The sequence below is a fragment of the Ambystoma mexicanum genome, chromosome 2q (assembly GCF_040938575.1).
Source record: "Ambystoma mexicanum isolate Mex_15411 chromosome 2q, UKY_AmexF1_1, whole genome shotgun sequence".
NCBI lineage: Eukaryota > Metazoa > Chordata > Amphibia > Caudata > Ambystomatidae > Ambystoma > Ambystoma mexicanum.
In genome coordinates this window covers 1,346,610,234-1,346,630,235 of record NC_090924.1, presented here as the reverse complement: position 1 = coordinate 1,346,630,235, position 20,002 = coordinate 1,346,610,234, and the positions used below count along the sequence as shown (strand labels likewise).

Genomic DNA, 20,002 nt, shown 5'->3' with positions numbered 1-20,002 from the left:
TTAAATGGTACATTACCTATGGTGGTTTCACAGAACTTCTCCGCTGCCACCTCATTGGCAATGTTGGCACCCATTAAGACGCTAATGTCCATTCCCATCTTCTCGCGGATGATATCAGAAATGAGTTTAAGTCCCTCCGGGCCTTCGTCTATTCCCTGCAGAGAGCATTTAAGAGAAGTTAGGAGGGGAGAAATAATTAGACGTAATCACTAACGGTCTGTCAGCATCAGAGTTACGTTACTGAGAAGATAGATGCCAATAGAGGGGAAGAAAGCACATAAATGCAAACACTTCGAATGTTATACAGATTTTCAGTCACAGAAGAAACAATCATATGATCTCCCTATGGCAATACTTTAGGACTGGGCCAGAAAATATAAAAATATTAATTGATAACCCAAAACAAGGCTTTCTATATCAAATCCATCCCTGTCGGAGGCAATCGGCTGGGAATTCAATAAAGCAGCCTGCACACTGCACAGTAAATGACCAAGGCGGCTCTCCTCCTTTGGATTTCGTATTAAAAAAACAGCGTCTTGGAACACATCAAAAGGAAACAATTGCTTAGCTGCCGGAAAACCAGAAAGCAATTTCAGAAATACAAAAGAATCTGCTTTTTTGATGAGAACTGAAGGGAACGAAGAACAAGTTCCAACATCGATCAACGGAAAGTTGGAAAGCGGGCATCTGAACTGAAGAACTAGGTCATCTCTTGGGCACGTGGAAAGCCCTGTGGGATGTCCACCTAGTGTGCATTGTTTAGCCATGCCTTGGCCTGTGCTCTTGGTATGTTCTCCCCTTTGCGTCTCGTCTCCACGATAGGCACTATTGACAACAGTTTCCACCACACAATGCCAAGCACCTGCTTTAATAGGAGTCCAATATCCCCCAATAGGTAGCACTTATGAACTTCAGCAGGCTTCCCCAAAGGCAATGCTCCAGTGCCACTCGGATTCATTAAATGGGGTCTCTTGCAAGGAGAGATTTTACTTATTATTTGTAAGGCGCTTTGTACAACAGAATTGTGTGTCAAAGCAGCAGAGATATTCTATCTGCAGGTCAATGCAATAACCGACTGAAACATCTAGCTTAATAAGGTGGGACCACCAATGCAGAGTTTCACCGAGCATGATGTGGTTGCAAGTTCTGCGCACACCAGCCCACTAGTCACATTACTTTAATAGGAGGGAGAGAACGTGAATCAGGTGCCAAACTCTGCACCACCATCATAGCGGCAGGAAATCCCAGATCCATGACCCACTTGATATCCTGAGAAGGGAGGCCTTGTGAGAAGTTGCATGTCCTAGTTTCCCCAGAAATACATCGCTATTTCAATAAGATACGAGATTACTCGCATATAACACCACCACCTAGGAGATATTAACATAACAGATTACATCAGCGAAGAACGCAAATTAAAGGGTTTACGCAAAACCTAATTCCACGTGGGAGGAAGCTCTGTAGCAGAGGCACTAGTCCGCAATCAAAGAAATTTATTACAAATGCATTCACATTTGAAGCAGAACAATTCAACCCATGACTGATGGTCCCACAATTGCAAGCAATAATGACGCCAGGTTTTTATTCAGGTCATTTAGTGCAGTGACTCATACTCTTAGACTGCAGTACCCTTTCCTCCACACAACCATTTATACAACCAACAAGTAAAGAAAAACCATTCAAAGTCAGAGCACATGCGCAGTTCCAATGATCTCATGCGCCCTTCAGCTGTGCCAGACGGGCTTTCATCTCGAGGAATATTTACCTGCATGAGCAGATCCACTTAGGAAGTGCCATCTAAATGAAATTGGAGTAACACTACAAGGGTCACCACAGCAGGGGCGGCGCGTCTTTAATTGGCACACATTATGGAGAAGCCAAGCAGCCCACTGAAAACACCGAGCACCGCCAAGCCGCCTTTACCTGAGCAGGGACACGTGGTCTCCCTATACTAGTCCTAGTTTCCCATCGTGAATACGCAATGAGCCATGTAGGGCGGGGTGCATTTTGCTTCTCCAGGCTTGCACAGCAGATTGGGGGACTGCTGGGCTAAGTGTGCACAGTGGGCCTTCCTTCTCCTCCCTGCAAATACCAGAGACTCGGGGACGGTGAGATGAGGCGCTCTGGCTCCACCCCGCAAGTATAAGAGCCAGCAGGCTCGCCTTGCTTGCTGGTTCCTGCTGCGTGCTGCACCAGAGCCAGAGGGCCATTGTGAAGGCGGTGTGTGAAGTCCAGACCATGGATGCATGCGGGCAACAACAAAACAAGTATTGGCAATGCCAACAGTTTGGGCTTTTGTGTAGAACGGGAAAGGCATTTGTCAGTCTTTGCCTTAGTTGTATTCACTGGCCATTGATGGTAGCAGCTGCAAAATGGTGCGAGTACATGGGCATATAATAGCAGTGCCTGGCAAATGCATAATACTTTTACACAAGCCAAAACTGTTGGCATTACTGTTTTTAACAGGACACGCGCTGTGCTTCTAAAATAGAGTGGCTGAAAGCAGGCCAGGTTAAGACATTATTACACCAGCAGCACGCATTTACAGCTCCAATTAACTCCTTAACTCTCAGAAGACTGCTTTGAAAAAACACTGTCAGGCACCTCGGGTACACATTGTGATGTAAAAGCTTGAAAAAGTTAGTCCAAAAAGATACAACGAGGATGTATTTTGGGAGGGGAGAGACGGGAAGTGGGTAGGAATGGCCATAGCTATTAGCATAGCCATGGGCAATCAATGGGTGGGTAAATAACCAACACCTACAAGCTTGGTGTCCCTCTGCATGCACCATTTCTCCCTGGCTATCCTCTAATGCAATAGTTTCAGGTTATAGGTGGCACTGTAGAACCACTTAACAGCCAAAACTAAAAAGTGCGCATGTGAACGAGAGAAAGTGGTATGGGTGCGTGTGAACTGAGCAGGCATGGCGTATGAATGCTTGTGCGCCAGGCAAGAATCAGGCCTCCGTTTGTGCATGTTGGTGCAGCAGCCAGCCTGGACATATTTTCATACTGTGGAATGGCATGTTTTACTTTCTTCGGGGTAAAGGCAACACGATGAATTTTCTGGCCCATTATAATGCCTTATAAAGACATTTCCTGGCACTGTTTCAGAATATGCAGCCCTATTTTCCACACACAGTGAAAGCCAAAACATCCCCTCCCGCTTGGAAACAAACGCGAAAAACAGGGAAAGAAAAAAAAGGTAAAGAAATGCACAGGCAAGATACTTAAAATGCATGATGAAACAAACACATTGTGATAATGTATTCATCTGCAAAATCCCTCCTCCATCCTGGAGGACACATAGCTTCCCCATCAATGTCCTGTGCATTTCACAGCCGTTTGCCTTTTCACACGATTCCTGTCCTGCATGTTTGGCCAGCACCAACAGGCAAAATATTCCCCCTTCCACAAACACCACATTCCTTTTGCGGTCCCCACGAAAGGACAATCTGCGCGCATTCCTCACCTAAACAGTCACCCACCTTCCACGCCTGCTCATTTACCAGGTAGTCAAACCAATTATGCTTGTTCTTTCCAGCTGCCAGCCTACTCCATAATTACACCTCTGCCCACACAGTAGCAGACTCCTACTTGCGCCCCAACCTGGCTGGAGCCGACTAGGATACTCCCTTGAGGAAAACAAAATGGTGACTATTTTTTGGAATGTAGGATGGTGCGATAAACCGAGCATGGCATTTGGTAGTGCCAAATGTAAATGGTTCATATGCACAAGGCTGGCGGTAAAGAGATGTGTGCAAAGGTTTGCCACATTTCTTCCACTATAGTTCTCGTTATATCTGAAATGAACCTCATTGTCAGCTACAATTTCCCCCAGAGGAAAACATCTATGAATAGAACCCCTCTCGGATCCTCACCACTATCCGGTCTTTCCTTCAGTCCATCCACTTGGAGAGGTGGTCGCCAGGATGGGTCCATTATGTTCAATGCTAGTTTTACCCGCAGTTCCTTAGGACCAGTCATTGATACCGTGAATGCCTCCTAAATGTGTCACTGCAGGCCCCCCCCCCCCTCCAACATTGCTCATTATCCGTTCTACCTGCAAATTCATCCATGGCAAGTAACATGGCAGTTCAATCCCGCTTTAGTCATTTTTCCTAAATGTTCCTTACATTCCCAACTCATCATAGCCTCTCATCATAGCCTCCCGGCAGGAGGCATCACCTTGGAGCCTCAGATATCCCCCACATCCGCAATGCTCACCCAATTATTTCGAACCCAGTTCCTTCCCGTTTCACAAACAATCTGCCTCCTCACTTGTGTTAATGCCTCGCTCCCATCCTTAATCATGGTCTACTCATCCCAAGACACCAACATTCCCACACTTGCTACTTCTGTCACCCAGTTTTGCTCCCATCTTTCAACACTGGCAGCATTAAGAGAAGTCTCCCCTCAGCTACGCAAAAAAGCCTTGCTTTTATCTCCTCCCAAATAAATCATTTGAGGTATAATTCTGCACGGCTAAAGGCCACTGCGATAGGCTTCTTACCAGCATCTCCATGAAAACAGTTTAACCAAAAGGCTTACGATCGGTTTTACTGCAAATTGCATGCCGCACAACAAAAACACTCTCTCTATTGTCCATGCCAAGGATATTGTCGCTCTTCTCTCCACCACAGTGTAGTTGTGCTCTGCGCCTTTTAGGCTTCTAGATGTGCACACCACATTCTCCATGCCAAAACACTGCCAACATGGCTCCTGACCCCAATACCATTGGCATTGGCGGTAACAAACATGCCCAAAGTGGGTGCCTCACACATCTCTATCAACCTAAGCTCCTAGTCCCATTCCAAATCCCATACAGGCCTTACTCCTTTCATCAGCCACGCATCTAACTGCTCCACTTTTGTGGTGACATTTTCCAAAGCTTAGAACAATGACAAATCCCGAACATTACCTCAACTGGTCATCTCCTGGACAGTGACAGGTATAGCATCTATCAAACCCAACTTGTCACCTGAAGATATGCGGCACAACAACCCAACTAATCCACCACATTTAAAGCCTATTTGCACTGTGCATGTTGAGTAATCAGCCGGGTACACCAGAGCACCCCACATAGCATCATTCTCCCTCAAATCAGCATACGTTGGCACACAGCAGCATCTGATGCTAGCCCAAATGGTATCCTATAAAAACAGTTAATTCCCAAGAAGGTGACAAACCGTGATGTGGCACAAAACCTCCGCCTGATATGCAAAAGAGAAGTCTATGATGCAGAAAACCTTGACCAGGCCCAAGACCTCAGATGTGTTTGGAGACACAGCAAAAATCAATCAATTTGGTCTTGTAAACATTCCTAGGATTGAACCACATCCCAGACTCTTCCCCCCCGCCCCCAACACAATGTGAACTAACCAATCCAAAATCTCAACTGCTCCTTACCAGACCAAACCAATTCTGTCAAACGGATCCCTTAACAATAGCACCAGTCTTCCCTTCTTTACGTTTAAATCCTTTAAGCTTACCCAGCTTTCCTGTTATAATTTAAGAATTCCCGACAATGGGAGTGCTATCGAGCCAGCGCACAGTCTGAACATGTGCTGAATTGCTCAGTCGCACGCCAACTGATCCTTCAACAAAGATTAACTTAGGCTAGTGGATCCTCAAACCCTGCTGACTCGGTGGCGGGGTGAGAAGATGCCAGATAACCCCACCGCAATTCCTGTCCAAATCAGTGCCGCATTTCCCGAGTTTGTGCTGCATTCCGACGACCCCAATGGCTGGGCGCTGGACTACATAGAGACCTGGGGAGAGATCCTGGAGGGCGTGAGCGCAGGGGGGACTACAATGGACATACCAGACCGACCACGACCTGCCGATGCACCACAATGTTGGTCGCCGGGGACTCTTGCCCCAGTGGATACCACAGTCGTGGCGTGCAGAATGAAACCCCCTCTGCAATGAATGGTACTTGCTACCTCAATGTGGGGACAACGGACAGGCCATGAATGTTGCCCGCTGGCATGGAGGCGACCCGGGCGCAAACAGAGAAGACAGAGCCCTCTTGTATTATCTGCCTCTTTGTCACCGGCTCTTATTATTCTTTCTTTGGTTCAGGCTTGTTGGGAGTGCGACGCTGCAATCCCCCCCGCGCCCCCTTTTGTTAGGCTGGTGACAACTCAGTCACATGTTTGGGCAACAGGTACTTCCAGTTGAGGCAAAGTATGGGGAATGGGGCGGCTGTACAGTTGAGATTCGAAATGTTTTTTATGCAGCACATATTGACATATAAACACAAAGGGCAGGGGTTGCATTCTGGGTGTATTTGGGGTGCGGGTTTAGGTCCAACCATACAGCAGTGGTCGAAGTGTAAGAAAAGAAGTAGTGGAACTATGTTCCCTGCTGGCCGGCTCATCTCCTCGAAAACTACATTGCCGTGCCCGCTCCCACACACAATACAAACCACCAAACACATTTGCCTGCTGTATAAGGGAATGTTCAGTGCAGTGTACTGAAAGTGCAAGTTTCAACTTCTTCCTACACTGTTATTTTAAAACGAAACAGTTCCGGAATGGTTTATTAAATTAAAAGTATAGGAGCTGTAAAACTTAATTTAAAGAAGTAGAGGAGCACCGCTCCCGCTCACTTCGACCACTGCCAGACAGGCCTTTTTGTGACTTGATGGGGGATGCCAATGTGAATAGGAAACTTAAGCTGATGTCCTGCAACGTGAATGGCTTGTTTTCTGATTAAGCGGGCCCGGTTCTCCAGTTTCTGAATAGGTACTCCCCATATGTGGCTCTCCGCCTTGACACACATGGCAGGCTCTGACTGCAATTTTAGTCGGCAGACTAATTACAGGAGCCCCAACACATGCAGGCTTCTTAGGAGGCTCCCGAGGGCTGCTGGTACATCTCCACAAGCTGTTGCCCTTCCGCATCCTCAATGTCTGGAGAGATCCCCAGGGTAGGTTTGTCCTGATGGTGGATGAACTATGGGACACCATTCAAAATGTACTACTCTTCCATGAACTGATAATGCCAGGCAAGCACATGGTGATAGACTAAGCAGAACTTAGGCAACTGTGGAGAAGGCTGGGAAAATGCTGGCGTGGCTGGAGCAGCACAATGAGGAGAGCAGACGGGTCAGGGTGATACTTCGCGAGTGCAGGGATGGCCACACAGAGGACTCAGTGTTTCACACAATACAACGAAACGCTTTGACCCCGGAACCACTTGATCAGTTCAAATGACATTCCGCCATGCCGAATACTGGAGGACTCAATCTGCCAGGATTCCTAAACGGAAAAGGAGTCTGCCCTTGCACCCCTTTCTCATCACTTGACCCCCAACAAGTACATCCATGGGTCCGCTGCAAGGTCACCATACTAATCCTTTAATGGCCAACTGTACAACAGATTGAAGTGGTCCCTCCCCCCTCACAGATTCCGCACAAGGTTATACCTTAATAAGCGTGATTCCAAGCGCTTTCTGGGCCACTTTCCCCTTGATCTCGTCGCAGACTTTATGAATGAACTGGTGAGGAATAACGAAGACCAGGAGGTCGGCACCTTGCACAGCATCGGAAAGGTTTGGAACAGCAACCTACACACAAAAATCAAAATATAAATTTAGCCACAAACGTTGGAGACAAAGTGGCACATGAAACAATCAGGAATATTATATATATATCAATTCACACATCGTGTGTCTCCACATACCTAACAAAACGGTTTAAAAAACAAAAGTAAATTAAATATTTTTTCAAAAGCATTTTAAAAAGGCCCAATTGCTTCATTTATTTTATGGCACTTTTCAAATTGGAAACGCTGACAATTAGCATTTTTTTTAAATGCGTTTCCTCTTTTTCTTAAAGGGTATTGAACACACGCTGCATATCCTTTTGCCACCTTCTTCCCCTTTTGCATCCCTTCCTCTCCTTTACCCATCTTTTTAATGGTTTTTGAAAACATACCTTACCTTCAACCCCATGTACATGTTCAGCATTCAAAGTCGCTAAAATAGGTCGCTAAATCTGGACTAGTCAGGTTTTCGGGGATTTCCTGATTGAACCCCATTACTTCTGCCTGGTAGTCAGTTATCAAATGAGAGGAATACAGAAAGTGTCCAACAAGAACAAACGTAACATTAATGGAGATGCATTTGCACTTCATCAATACTAACTTCCAAATCCTCTATCTAGAGTTGGCTAGTGGTGCCATTACCGGCTCAATGTTTGAGAATGGTGCAAACACCTGGTGAACGCACAGGATGGGGCGGGCAGAAACGCACCTGGGTGCCACTGGCTGTGCACTGCATCTAAAGTGAAGATAACATACTCCAATTACTGCTAAAAAGCAGATCACAAAGCGAAAAAATAGTCTTGCACCACCAACAGAAGTGGGCATTGAATGTTCTCATTGGTTCCAGCTCCCAAGCCAATGAGCAATTGAGGCTCTAACCACGCAGCATTCCGAGAATCTTTGTTATGTGAACATACTAGCCAAGACAAAGTGGTACAGGTAAGACTTCCCTTTTTCGAACCCCTGCTCAAGCCCGAATACTGTGTGTAAAGTGAACTTTGCTGTCAGAGGCCCACTCCTTTGGCTCGGACCACCAACTTGGGTGGTGGTCATCTACCACACTGTAGATAGAGCCTTCTGGTCCAGGTTTCAACAATTCTGCAAAGAGGTTGGTAATCTGGGAGGAGAGCCAGTGAATGTAGCAACTGCGAGGTTCGTCATACATGACAGTGCACAACGCACGGACACAGAGACCTGACTCGGCTGCTCTAGATGCATCGCCATCCTTCCATCAATGAAATATACATCATAAAGGGAATTCTCCCAAAAATCTGGATGATGGTGTGCCCACTGAAGGACCTCGCAGTAGCTACATTTATTAGCTCTCCTACCAGATTACCAACCACCGCTTCAAAAGGACCACATTAAGAAGCCTGTCTTCTACTCTACTTCTCAAGTACTACACTTTGCAATATATGATTGCCTTTGCAAGGACCCAGGAGGGTCAAAACATGCGTCGTCTACAGAATATTGTTTGCAAAAGATCAGAGTTTGCTTGTTACTATGACCCAAAACACCAATGTTATAAATTAATATTCACCTAGCTCATGTGATGAGGACTCCTCTTTGCAGAGTTGTTGAAACTTTACTTCGGACAGAAAGGCACCGTCCCACTTTAACCCCCATACACGCAGCAGGGTCACACCAATCATTTACATCAGTGCAGTGGTCCCTCCATTCTAGTCCCTAGTTGTACCCCACTGGTGCAGGCTCTAAAGCTTCATAAAAAATAAGTTAATCATGCCACATGGCTTAAAGCAGTTTCCAATGGCTAGTATTGGGAGCCAGCGTAATCATGTTGCATTGCTGATAGTTACACTGTGCTTCCCTGCCATTTGCATTATCTGCAGGCAGCTGTGGCGCATATGTACGAGGGGGGCTGGACGAGGTTAGTGGGCAGAGGAGAATATGCAAGACAGCATTTTTGCTGTGTTGCCAGTGAAGACGTGAAGTACTCAGAGCTCTGCGTGTGGGTGACTTTCTAGGTGTCCAAAGCATCGGGGCATTAATGTCCAAAGGGGAGACTTATGTGCTCATGGTGACATGATTAATTTGCCCCAGCAGTGACATGTTGGTTGGAGAGGTGCAACGTTCTGGGATTTGTTACCGTTTGGAGAGGTGCTCATCTGCTACGTGGGTGGCTTAGTTGGTATGTGTCACAAAAAGGTCTCTGAGCCCCTCTACTGAGAACAAACACGGCCAAATAACTTGTTCTATGGGAAGGTGCCCACTCGGAGGGTCCACAACCACGTTTTGGCTCACTGTACCTTTCATAGAAGAGAAATACCCATTTGCACGTCAATCTTTGTCCCACCCGCAAGGGCAGTCCAGCACCGAAATGCTAAAGGTAAAGTGGGATTTGTCCCACAGAAAAGGAATCAATTTAACAATGGGTTGAGTCACTCTACAATGTCTCAAAAGGACTGTATACACTGTTGACAGTTTGCACCTAATGTAGTGTCCTTGTATATACTCTTTTAAGAGCTATAACACACTGCACTTGTGTACATTTCACATTTATTAATTTCAATCAAATAGCAGAAATAATCTGTACAAGAAGATGAAAGCATTTTTCAACTAGAGACCTGAAACAGGAGTCAGGGAGTTTTAGGGAAAATAAAGGTTTGAAGAGAATGAAGGTTTGAAGTGAGAATTAACATCCAGAAAGAATTGTTGAAAAAAAAACAGTAAAGCATGATCTTCACATTTCATCTAACAGAACATTTTGGCCATATCATCATCTCAAAACACCACAAGACATGCAAAACTTCACATAATATATCATGTAAGAAGAGACTGTCCTATTGGTTATAATTGGTACAATATGGAGCTGATGCGCATTTCCAAAGTCGTGGTATGTGTGGAAAGTCTCAACATTGGTTAGGTCAATTCAGGGTCTACGTATGGCACTGGTGGGAATCCAAATTAGCGCATGCCTCTTGCGTATCTAGATCAAGAGACGCAAGGGTCTTTATGTTTTGGCGGTGTCTGCCTTCCTCATAAGTTTAAGCAAGTTGACCCTGGAGGGGGGGAAAAAGGGGAGGTGGGGGGTTGAGGGGTCGAGTAGGACCTATTGTATTGGAATGTAGAAGTTAAGCAACACTCCGGCATACTGAGTTGGTTAAAAATCCATAGTGGTCTGTAAGTGTGAAGAGGCCCAGGAGCCCAAAGAGCTAAAAACATGACCGTGAGGCATTAGCAGTCTGAGCATGCAATGGAGGTGCGCATGCATGTGCAGTAAAGAAAACAGCTGAGAATGCATTAGGGGGCACCACCTGTGTCAGAGGACCTACTGGTGTTTGTAGCACCAAACCATTGAGGTTCAGGCATACGTGTGTGCAACTAGATGCCAAAATAAGGCGCAAGGTCCCAAGTTCATATTGAATCACACCTGGGGGCATGCTGGTGCCAGTGGCTCAAAGGCACGTCTTGCTACATGGCAACACACAAGTATAGACCCCAATTAGTTCAGAATAGGTACCTCACAGTAGGGCATCAGTTGCATACAGAGGGTGGTCAAGGAGGAATATCTTGTGGGTTGCAGGACAAAGAAACTTCCTTGATATTAGCGCTTGGGGGGGGGGGGGGAGTGGAGGTGTTAAGGCTGTGGGTTCTGGCATCCTAATAGAACCTGTGGAAACATTAGGCAGATCAAAGTTTTTTGGCTGAAATGTTTCAGGGGAAAAAAAAAGAGGGGTGGGAGGATAGGGGGTAAACAATAAGATAGGAGGTGCGGGGGGGGGGCTGGACTCCCCAACCCACACTTTACTCTGTAAAAGATGTCATTTGTTTTCTGAAAAAACAATCCGGCAAAAAAATAACTGGCTATTTAACAGAACCATTCATGATGAATAAAGCCTACGCGATACACTTACCTGGAGTGCCGGTCATCTCTGGGGAGGCTCCTCACTTCCATAACAAGACATAACATTGCATATCAAGACATGAAAGTCATCACACATCAGAAATGATAAATGCATGAAATTCCACACAACAACCTGGTGTCCTCCATGTGCTCCTACCACTGGAATCCTACAGACATGTCTCATCTCACTCACACATTTACGCAGGCGCTCTCTCTCAGTAAGATAACAAGTTGGTTTAAAGTACTAGGTCAGCCCCTCACACTGTTTACAAACACTACATTGGCATCTAGTACGAAAAACATTCACGAGGATAAAAATATCTGGATTGAGAGGTTTCAATTTTTCCGAATCTCCAACTTTCACCACTGTGGACCATGATGCACATTTTGACACACTGGTAGCCTGTGTAAAGGGGATGCCCGGTATTCTACCATGTGCAGATAATGTGGGCAACTTTAACTTGCGGCAGATGTAAAATCTCCAAGTTTCACTTTGGATGCACACTCCTTTTGGAAAACGCACATGGCACTCGAATAAATCAAACAAAGGTTCTGCTTTGTTAAGAAAATCAAAGAGCTTATTACCCCATTGACTTAAGTCATAGTTTGGGGCACTTGGGATATCGGGCATGGGATTAGGTAATTTTGCTGCAACCCCGATCTTCAGTCTGTTCGAAATACAGCAACCAAGCTGATCAATAGGACACGGACAAGGACCTGAACCCGTCTAGACGGCATCAGGGCCCCCTCTCACACATGGGGTGGGAGGCCTACCAGGGTCTTTGCCAGAGCCAGTCCTAACCCAGAGGTAGGGTGTGGGAGTTGGAAGTGCCCCAGTCTGTCCCTTCTAGATGAGCCTGCACGAGTGAACCAAGTAGCACCTTTCCTTGCCCCCCCCCCCCCCCCATATCGATGATGCACAATGCTGGCCCATTTTATATACATTTTTCCCATAGGACTACAACACACAGAAGACTAGACAGTCGAAGAAAGTGAACAACCCAACCGGGAGAAAGCCAGCAAGGAACTACAGAGCAAGCTGCGCATCAGACCCGCAACCCCAGCGCTCTACGCGATGCAGACTGGGACCATGATCAGACTTAGCAGGACCACAGAGTGGTCCACATATCTAAAAAGGCACTCCAAACACAGTGTTCCTACCTTCAGCCGAACAGCACAGCGATCCCCAAAGCAAAGCGGCTTTCTAAATGCTCAGTTCAGCCCTAGTAGGAACTTGGACATTAACTGTAATGTAAGCGTGATGCCATTTCTAAATGCGGCAAACTCGCGCCCATTTGCATTTTCCTACCTGTAACCAAGCTCCTGGGGAGAAGCAAGCCAGGGGTTGGCCCAGGGAACTACCTGAGAGAAAGAACAAATGACTAGGGAAGTAGATGGATAAAAAGGGACACTGGAAACGGAAGGTGTGGGTTCTTCGGGTGAGGAGAAGGGGGACCAAAGAGCAAGCAGAGGAAGGGCTGTGCAGAGGATTGTGGAGAGAATTTGCTGGAAACATGTGCAAGGTGAGATATTGGTTGGTCGGACAAAGTGGTGCTTGGTTGTGAATGAGGCTACAAAGAGGGAGTCAATGGGAGTGACAGGGAAGGAGAGGAAGTTGTGGGTTAAGTGTAGTGATGACCCGGGAAGAGTAGTATTAGGGAGCTGAAGAGTGTAAGGAGAACATTGCAGAGGAAGCGTGAGAGAAAGGGGAAATTAGAAAAAAGGAAGGATAGAATCAGGGCACAGAGTACAAGAGCATACAAGGAAGGGACTAAGTGAGAGCTGAGTGTTTGGAAGACATTTTGTACTACTTGTATTGTGGAGCCTAGGTTCGGTTTCACCCATCAGGGGTCTCCAACCTTTAGTACAATTAGCGAGAGCTACCTGTAGTGATCGGCCAATAGGTGGGAGCTACTGGCAAGATAATTTGCAGCAACCTTTTTCTGGCTGGTTTATTTGCTCTTCATATAAAAAGGAACTACATGTATTACCACACTATTAATAACTTCAAAAACATATCTATTAGTTTATTTTTAATTAGTCGCAATTGTCAAGCATGTCAGAATGTAGGAAACGAATCTAGACATTCAATGTGAAGGCTGACACTGCATCCGATCCACCAGTGCTGAGTAATCTGGTGTGTAGCTTGAAACACCTAGAGCCATGCCTTCAGATAAGCACCATATTGGGTCTTTTTACGGATTAATACCATTTACAGACCAGTTGAGATCAGAGTGTAACGCACATGGAAAGTGACTTATGTAAACCAGAATAAACGCTAGATTCTCAGCTACATGGATGCAATTGCAGGCCATGTAGGAGCAGTTCAGCCCGTCAGAAACAGCACACAGTAAGAGGAGGAATGTTTTTGTTCCACTTGTGCCATTTTGGGTCTGTAGATGCTCATGGAAATGATGCCCTTCATAACGACGCATGCATATTTATTTTCCTAGCATTTTAGGATCATAGCAGTAATAAGATGGAAAGAATTGGGAAGTATTATTTTAACAAACAAATTATGCTCGGCAGTGAATGCTTGCTTGCATCGCACCGATGTATTTTTCCAGAGTTCCTGTGTTGTGTGCTTTTATTCTGTTAATGATGTTATACAGGGCTTTGCCAAAATGCAGAACATAGAACATATCTACAATTATCACTCAACCGAAGTGGATACTCATCAGAAGGATGAAAGGCTGAGTTGGCCTTGCCGGGATTTGAACCTGCAGATCTCGGACATTGCAGCAAGCACTCAACCAGCTTCAATATCTTACCGGTGCATGATGCATAAAGATGCATCTATGTGGTGTGCTCATGCATATTCATGTGTGCAAAAAGGTTTTTCACAAATGATTACTTGTTTCAAGCCAGACTTTTTTTCTACACAACCGTTTTAGTTGTGTTCTGATCATTTTCAAGTTTAGTAATGTTCTTGTTGCCTTTCACATACCATTTACACTCTTGAGGAGGCACATTATTTTTACTCTTAAAATTTAAATTAAACTGCAATTATAAATAAAACCGTGTGTGCCCCTCAAAACCTTATCTGGGGCATGGATGAGCATGCAATGTCTAGTTTAAACCTCCATGAACCCTTAACATACAAGCAATGTTGTGAATGGTACTATAGTCAGCAGCATCAAGGCCCTTGGTCAAGGGTGAGTGGTTGTCATTACAGCAATCGTAGCGGTCACAGCCTCTTAAATCTTCAAAACCTGTCGCAGTAATTCGTCCATTCACCCCAAGGGGGAGCACCCCCATCCCTGAGGCTAGGGAGCTGAGCACACACTATAATACCCTCTCTAGGGTAGAGGCAAGCGGAGCCTCAGCCTGAGAGACTCCCCCTTTAGGAACAAGGACTCCTGTTCCAAGGGGGAACTCCCTAGAGGACCTTTCAAAGTAACAGCTGAGGATAAGATCTGTGAAGAGAAAGCCAATATGCATCATTGCCAATATGAAATAGAAAACCTCCTTTTAAACTCCCATTCCACTGGGTCAAAGGACGTATGGAGAAGAGAACCCCCCCCAACAGAAAGCGAAAAAAAAACTAAGTTGCACAGGAGTCGCTCCCCACTGCTACGTCAATCCAAAAGTGGGAGGAGCCTGGGGAAATGAAGGAAGATTTTCATAAGAGCAGAGAGGTTGACTTCAGAATGAAGCATCCTTTAGATGCAAGAGACGGAGGAGACAGGCATGTTACCGTCGGTAACCAGAAGAACCGAAGCTGGGTGCAAGGCAGCCAAAAAAAGAGAACAGAGACTAGTGGCGTGACCAACCACAGGAAAACTGTAGTGGACCAGTGGTCCAAGTAACGTCAAAACCATTGTGGCACTGGCGACTCGCCACCCGAGAGACCAGATCGCCATCCAAGATGAATGGATGGAAGAGAAGGTGGCGAAAAGACATGAGACGCCAGATTAGGAGAGGAATCCGATCCTCAACTAACGAAAACCCTGGTGACATTAGCCCTAACAACAGAAGCTAAAAATGGACAACAGAAGACCGGGGAGTGGATGAATATTGGAATGCTTATATTCGTCACAGTCAAGAGAAACCAGAACAAGAGTGAATGAGAATCCTTGTTGGACTGCTCATACTCGCCACAATCTAAAAGGAAGTGTTGTACAGTCAGTACAAAGAAGTGAAAAATAAATATTCTGGAGATGACCCATTTTGTACCAATTGAGACCAAGAAGGCCTAAGTGAAATAAATAACTGCCTAGGGAATATGAGAACAAGCTGGAATCAATAAAAACATATCCAGATAAAGAGCAAAAATGAAAGCAAAGATTATTTCCTATTTTCTTGAATAGTTCATAGCACATAGGGAAGAGAACTCTTGGATATGTTCGCCAGGGGAGGAGAAAAGGCTCAATCCTTAAAGAAGAAAACAAAAGAAGAACAAAAATTCCAAAATAATAATAATTATTTTGCAGATTTTTTAGTTTTGGGGAAGCGCTTTCCCTGTCCTTGCATACGCAGAAGACACTGTATTGATTGCCAGAATACCAAGAGCTTTACAGACCCTGATCAATGCATATACAACATTCATGTGCGAATTGTGTCTAAAAATTAACACCAAAAAAATCTGCTGTGATGGCGTGCGTGGGCAGGAAGCGGCCTGTGTCTATGAGACCGATGCTATGTGCGGTAGAGGCGATACCCAGGGTAAAGGTATTGGATTACCTGGGGATAAGCTTCTCGGAAGCTTTATCTGGAAAGGCAAATTTGGCTAAACAATCTACGAAACTGAGCCAGCAAATTGGGGCAGTTTCCGTTTTATGTCCCGGTGTGAGGGAGAACCACTAGAAGCGATATCCAAGATTTACAGTGCCCAAACAATGGCTGTTACAATGTATGGCGTCCCAATATGGGGCTTCCGAGGGCTGACGAAATGCAAATAAAACAACAAATTAGGAGACTGTTGGGGCTCCCAAATTCAGCTGCAAGTATTGCAATTCACTGCGAAATGGGAATGGAGTTTTGGGAAGACCTGTGGGAGTTGGCCCCGATTTTGACCTGGGTCCGGCTATGGGCAAATGAATTGGAAAAGGTGGGTTGGCAAAACATTCCTTGGCTGGTCTATATCTCCAAAGCCCTTGAGGAGGCCAACCTAGGCACTCTTTCCGCCTGAGGTATTAATAACAAAGGTAGAAAGGGGGGGGGGAGCCATTAATTGGTGCTGAGTGAGGCTGTTACAAGGAAAAGAATATTATTGGAGTATGGAATCAAATCTGGTCAATAACACTCGATCAGTAGACCCTTTGTGATTCAACCATACCTAATCTGGGGTTCCCGTAACAAAGACCAGTGGTTTGACTCCCTCCTTCTGCTTGAAAATACAGTAAAATGGAAAGGGTTCCCAGACTCTACTAGTTGCCCGGTGTGTGGACACCAGCGTGAAGATCTGGCACATGTATTACTGTTTTGCATTGGTTATGCTGGGATACGTAGAACCACATTGTGAAGGCAGAGATCCGCAATTACAAGGCAGCACTCATCTTTCCTTTGAGTGCAGATACCATTTACACTGCCTGGGCATTGCTCTCCTTTTTGAAAAGAGCAATGTACTTTAGAAAGGGTCTGATGAGGCGCCAGGGAGATGGAAGCTCTTAATGTAATGATGGAATAAAAAGGGTTGTGCTTCCTCAGCGACTAAATAATTGTTATATTTCCTTTTATGGAAGGGATTATTGGAACAGTGGTTTAAATTAATGTCATGTTTCACTATGAACAGATTTATCATTGTATTTTTATGAATTTTTGTACATGATTAAGGAGAATCTTTTAAAATATGAAATTGTGATGTTCTTTTGTATTTGTATGTTTAATAGATCTTTGCATCCGAATAAACTTTGACTGAATGAATAACTGAACAAACTGGTACAAGTAATCACTAGAGACCATCTGAAGACAAGTCAAACAAACGCCAGGAGAAGGGAGACGACCTGATTTTTTGAGTTGTTAAAAATAGTTGTAGGGTCAGATAGGTTAGAGTCAGACGGTGTACGGTTTGCTTTTAAGCATTCACCAGCTAGCACCTTAGCTAGTTTTGTTAGGTAGGGGCGCCTGGTAGAATAGGTAAAGACATTGGTTTCCTTTTCGTCAATAAACCTACCAGTGAAGTGTCTAATCCGAGTCCGTGTCTGACCTACCACATAACAAAAAACATTTAAAACCCGACTCCCCAGTCAACGCTAGCACGGTTACAAAACAAAAATGAAATGGTTCCATTTTTAGTAAAATGGAAAGTCAGTGACTTTAGTGGTAATGCAGATAGGTATGTAACGGTTTTATGTAGCGCATTGGCTGGGTGTTGCATAGGTTTAACTCTATTGCAAAGGCAAAAACTAATTAGAACTCCCTTGAAATCACATTTACTCTCAAAGTTTAAAACTAGACAGTAAAATACTCCCACCTCAAAGTCGTATATAGTGCACCGGCTACAGCACTCAGATGCTGTCAGACGTGATCAAAGTTTTGATTTCAGGAAGTTCATGTCTGTAAAGGGCAGATTCACAGAAATACGAAATCTCATTTGCTGATGGTGCAGATACCGTCCTTGCCATACGGTTTGCAATTAACTGCACACCTGGCAGGGCAGATAAATGCAGGACAGTTTAAAAAAGGTATAACAGACTCTGCCACAGAAAACCCTGCCTTTCGCAACAGCACCATCGCTAAAAGTACATTAGTCTGTCATCAAATAATTTTTTTAAGGTTGCCTCGAAAAGCATTTGATTTGTAGCGTTTAGTTTACCTACTTTTAGGATCACAGACATCTTTCTTTGTGAAAATTATTTTTAAAATGTGTGCATTATTGCAAAAAGCCTCTCATTGTTACTCTATTTTCCCCCCCACAGTAACGTGTGCACTGTAGATTATGCAGGTAAAAAAACGGTTTCCTACTCAGGATGGAAATGGTACATCCTTTGCATTTTGTCGCATGGTGCATCTGCATCAAGGATTTCAACAAAGGTAGTTTATTTGCTTCTTTTGGGGCTGCATGTGCATTTGAGGAGTATTGCAATCAATGTGTTATTTGTTTGTAAACCAATTCAGCATATACCATGCTCTGCTTTGTCAAAAAATTCAATCTGTTGCCAGTTTAGCATATCCCCAACTCATGCAAATTGCTCACGGCCAGGTCACAGGATTCAGCCAATGAAAAATAAGCAAAGGCCTACTTTGACTGCTCTAAAGGTTAGTCAAAATATTTGGCACAACTGAAAAAAATTAAAGATGAAGCAATGTTATCAAGTTATATGCAAAAAAGTGTAAATCAATGAGCTAAAATGTGGTTTTATAGCAGTGACCTGAAACATGCACAGATCATATAGCAACCGAACTAGACGATATATGAATCATATTAACATTTTGAGCAAAGAGTATGGTTGTAGCAAGGGATGACTTAATAATGGGTAGTGATGTGCCACCTGTGCTGTTTATGAAAGAGGGAGGCAGTATCAGAACGAGCTCACAGGATTGCTGCCTCTCCCTGCAGGAATCATGCAGGACATTCTGGGACATGACCAAGGGGCTATGCCTGGCTTGCACGTACCACTCACAGGACGACTCCAGCATCACAAAAATGGTCATTACCACTGTAACATTTTGTAATGGCATCAACATGTGTTTTAAGGTGGCAGTGCCGGCATAAACCGTGTACTGTTGGTGACCACGCAGCTATTGGAATTTTCCATTTGGTGGAGAATTACATGTAAATTGTATAGTGTTGGTACCAATTTTTTGCAAATGCAGTGATCATACGTTACACCAACCATTTAAATCAAATATGGAAAGGCTGAAAATCCTGTGCCAGAATTTGAACGTATGCATACAGGTTCCCCACAGATCTCTCATCACCGGGTTTGTGTACATAGCCAAAGAGGATCAACCCGATTAATTGGTCTGCCATGTCATGGCTCTCCTCCATGTTCTCTCCCTGTATTCACCACCCTGTTTAGTACAGTGCTCTCCTACGTAGTAACTAGGTTTAGGCTATATTAATCCTATACATCCCATATGTATCAAATATATACATACAAATCACTGCTCACATTCATTTCTTCCTTTATACTCCTGTTTCGTAAAACATAGGCTGAAACAGAATTCCCAAATCATATTTTTTAACAAGTCCTGACATCGATCGTACATCTCATTTTACATTCCTGTTTAGTTATACAAATGCATGTGGACAGCACCAGAATGCAGCACAGCTACCATTTTTCCTGTAGTTACTTAAATGTAACATTTTCATTAGCGCTTCAATTCCTGTATTGGGACACGCAGGTGGGCTCCTCCTTATCACAGCAAATTCCATCTTAACCCATTACAATTGAGGTGGTACTGCCTTGAAACAAATAACTCGGTAGTTTCTAAAACATTTTATTTGAAGCTATCAGTTTTACCATAAACAGCAACACGTACCGCTGGATGTACCTTTTTTCTTGCAAGCAGTGAAAACAAAATTTACAGCTTTAGCTTTATTTTCCCCATTCAGACTGAAAGCCTGCAATTACCAGCATGCAAAGTACTCCTAACTGAAATAAATCTAAAGAAACAGTGAGCCCGAAACGATCACAGACCCA

The 20,002-nt window shown here is 44.6% G+C and overlaps 2 protein-coding genes across 4 annotated transcripts in view; one reads left to right on the top strand and one right to left on the bottom strand.

Annotated features, from left to right (window-relative positions):
• OSBPL10 (oxysterol binding protein like 10) overlaps positions 1-20,002 on the top strand; it is a 2,898,140-nt gene that overhangs the window by 1,261,432 nt on the left and 1,616,706 nt on the right. For all 3 annotated transcript variants that reach the window (XM_069648807.1, XM_069648805.1, XM_069648806.1), the window contains one exon: positions 18,275-18,389. In XM_069648807.1, coding sequence (XP_069504908.1) covers positions 18,295-18,389 — 95 coding nt within the window. In that variant the 5' untranslated portion in view covers positions 18,275-18,294. The remainder of the gene's footprint in view (positions 1-18,274; positions 18,390-20,002) is intronic.
• Positions 1-20,002, bottom strand: part of GPD1L (glycerol-3-phosphate dehydrogenase 1 like) — a 255,694-nt gene that overhangs the window by 137,273 nt on the left and 98,419 nt on the right. The window contains exons 3-4 of the mRNA XM_069648809.1: positions 7,431-7,571; positions 17-155 (exon numbers count right to left, since the gene is read on the bottom strand). Coding sequence (XP_069504910.1) covers positions 17-155; positions 7,431-7,571 — 280 coding nt within the window. The remainder of the gene's footprint in view (positions 1-16; positions 156-7,430; positions 7,572-20,002) is intronic.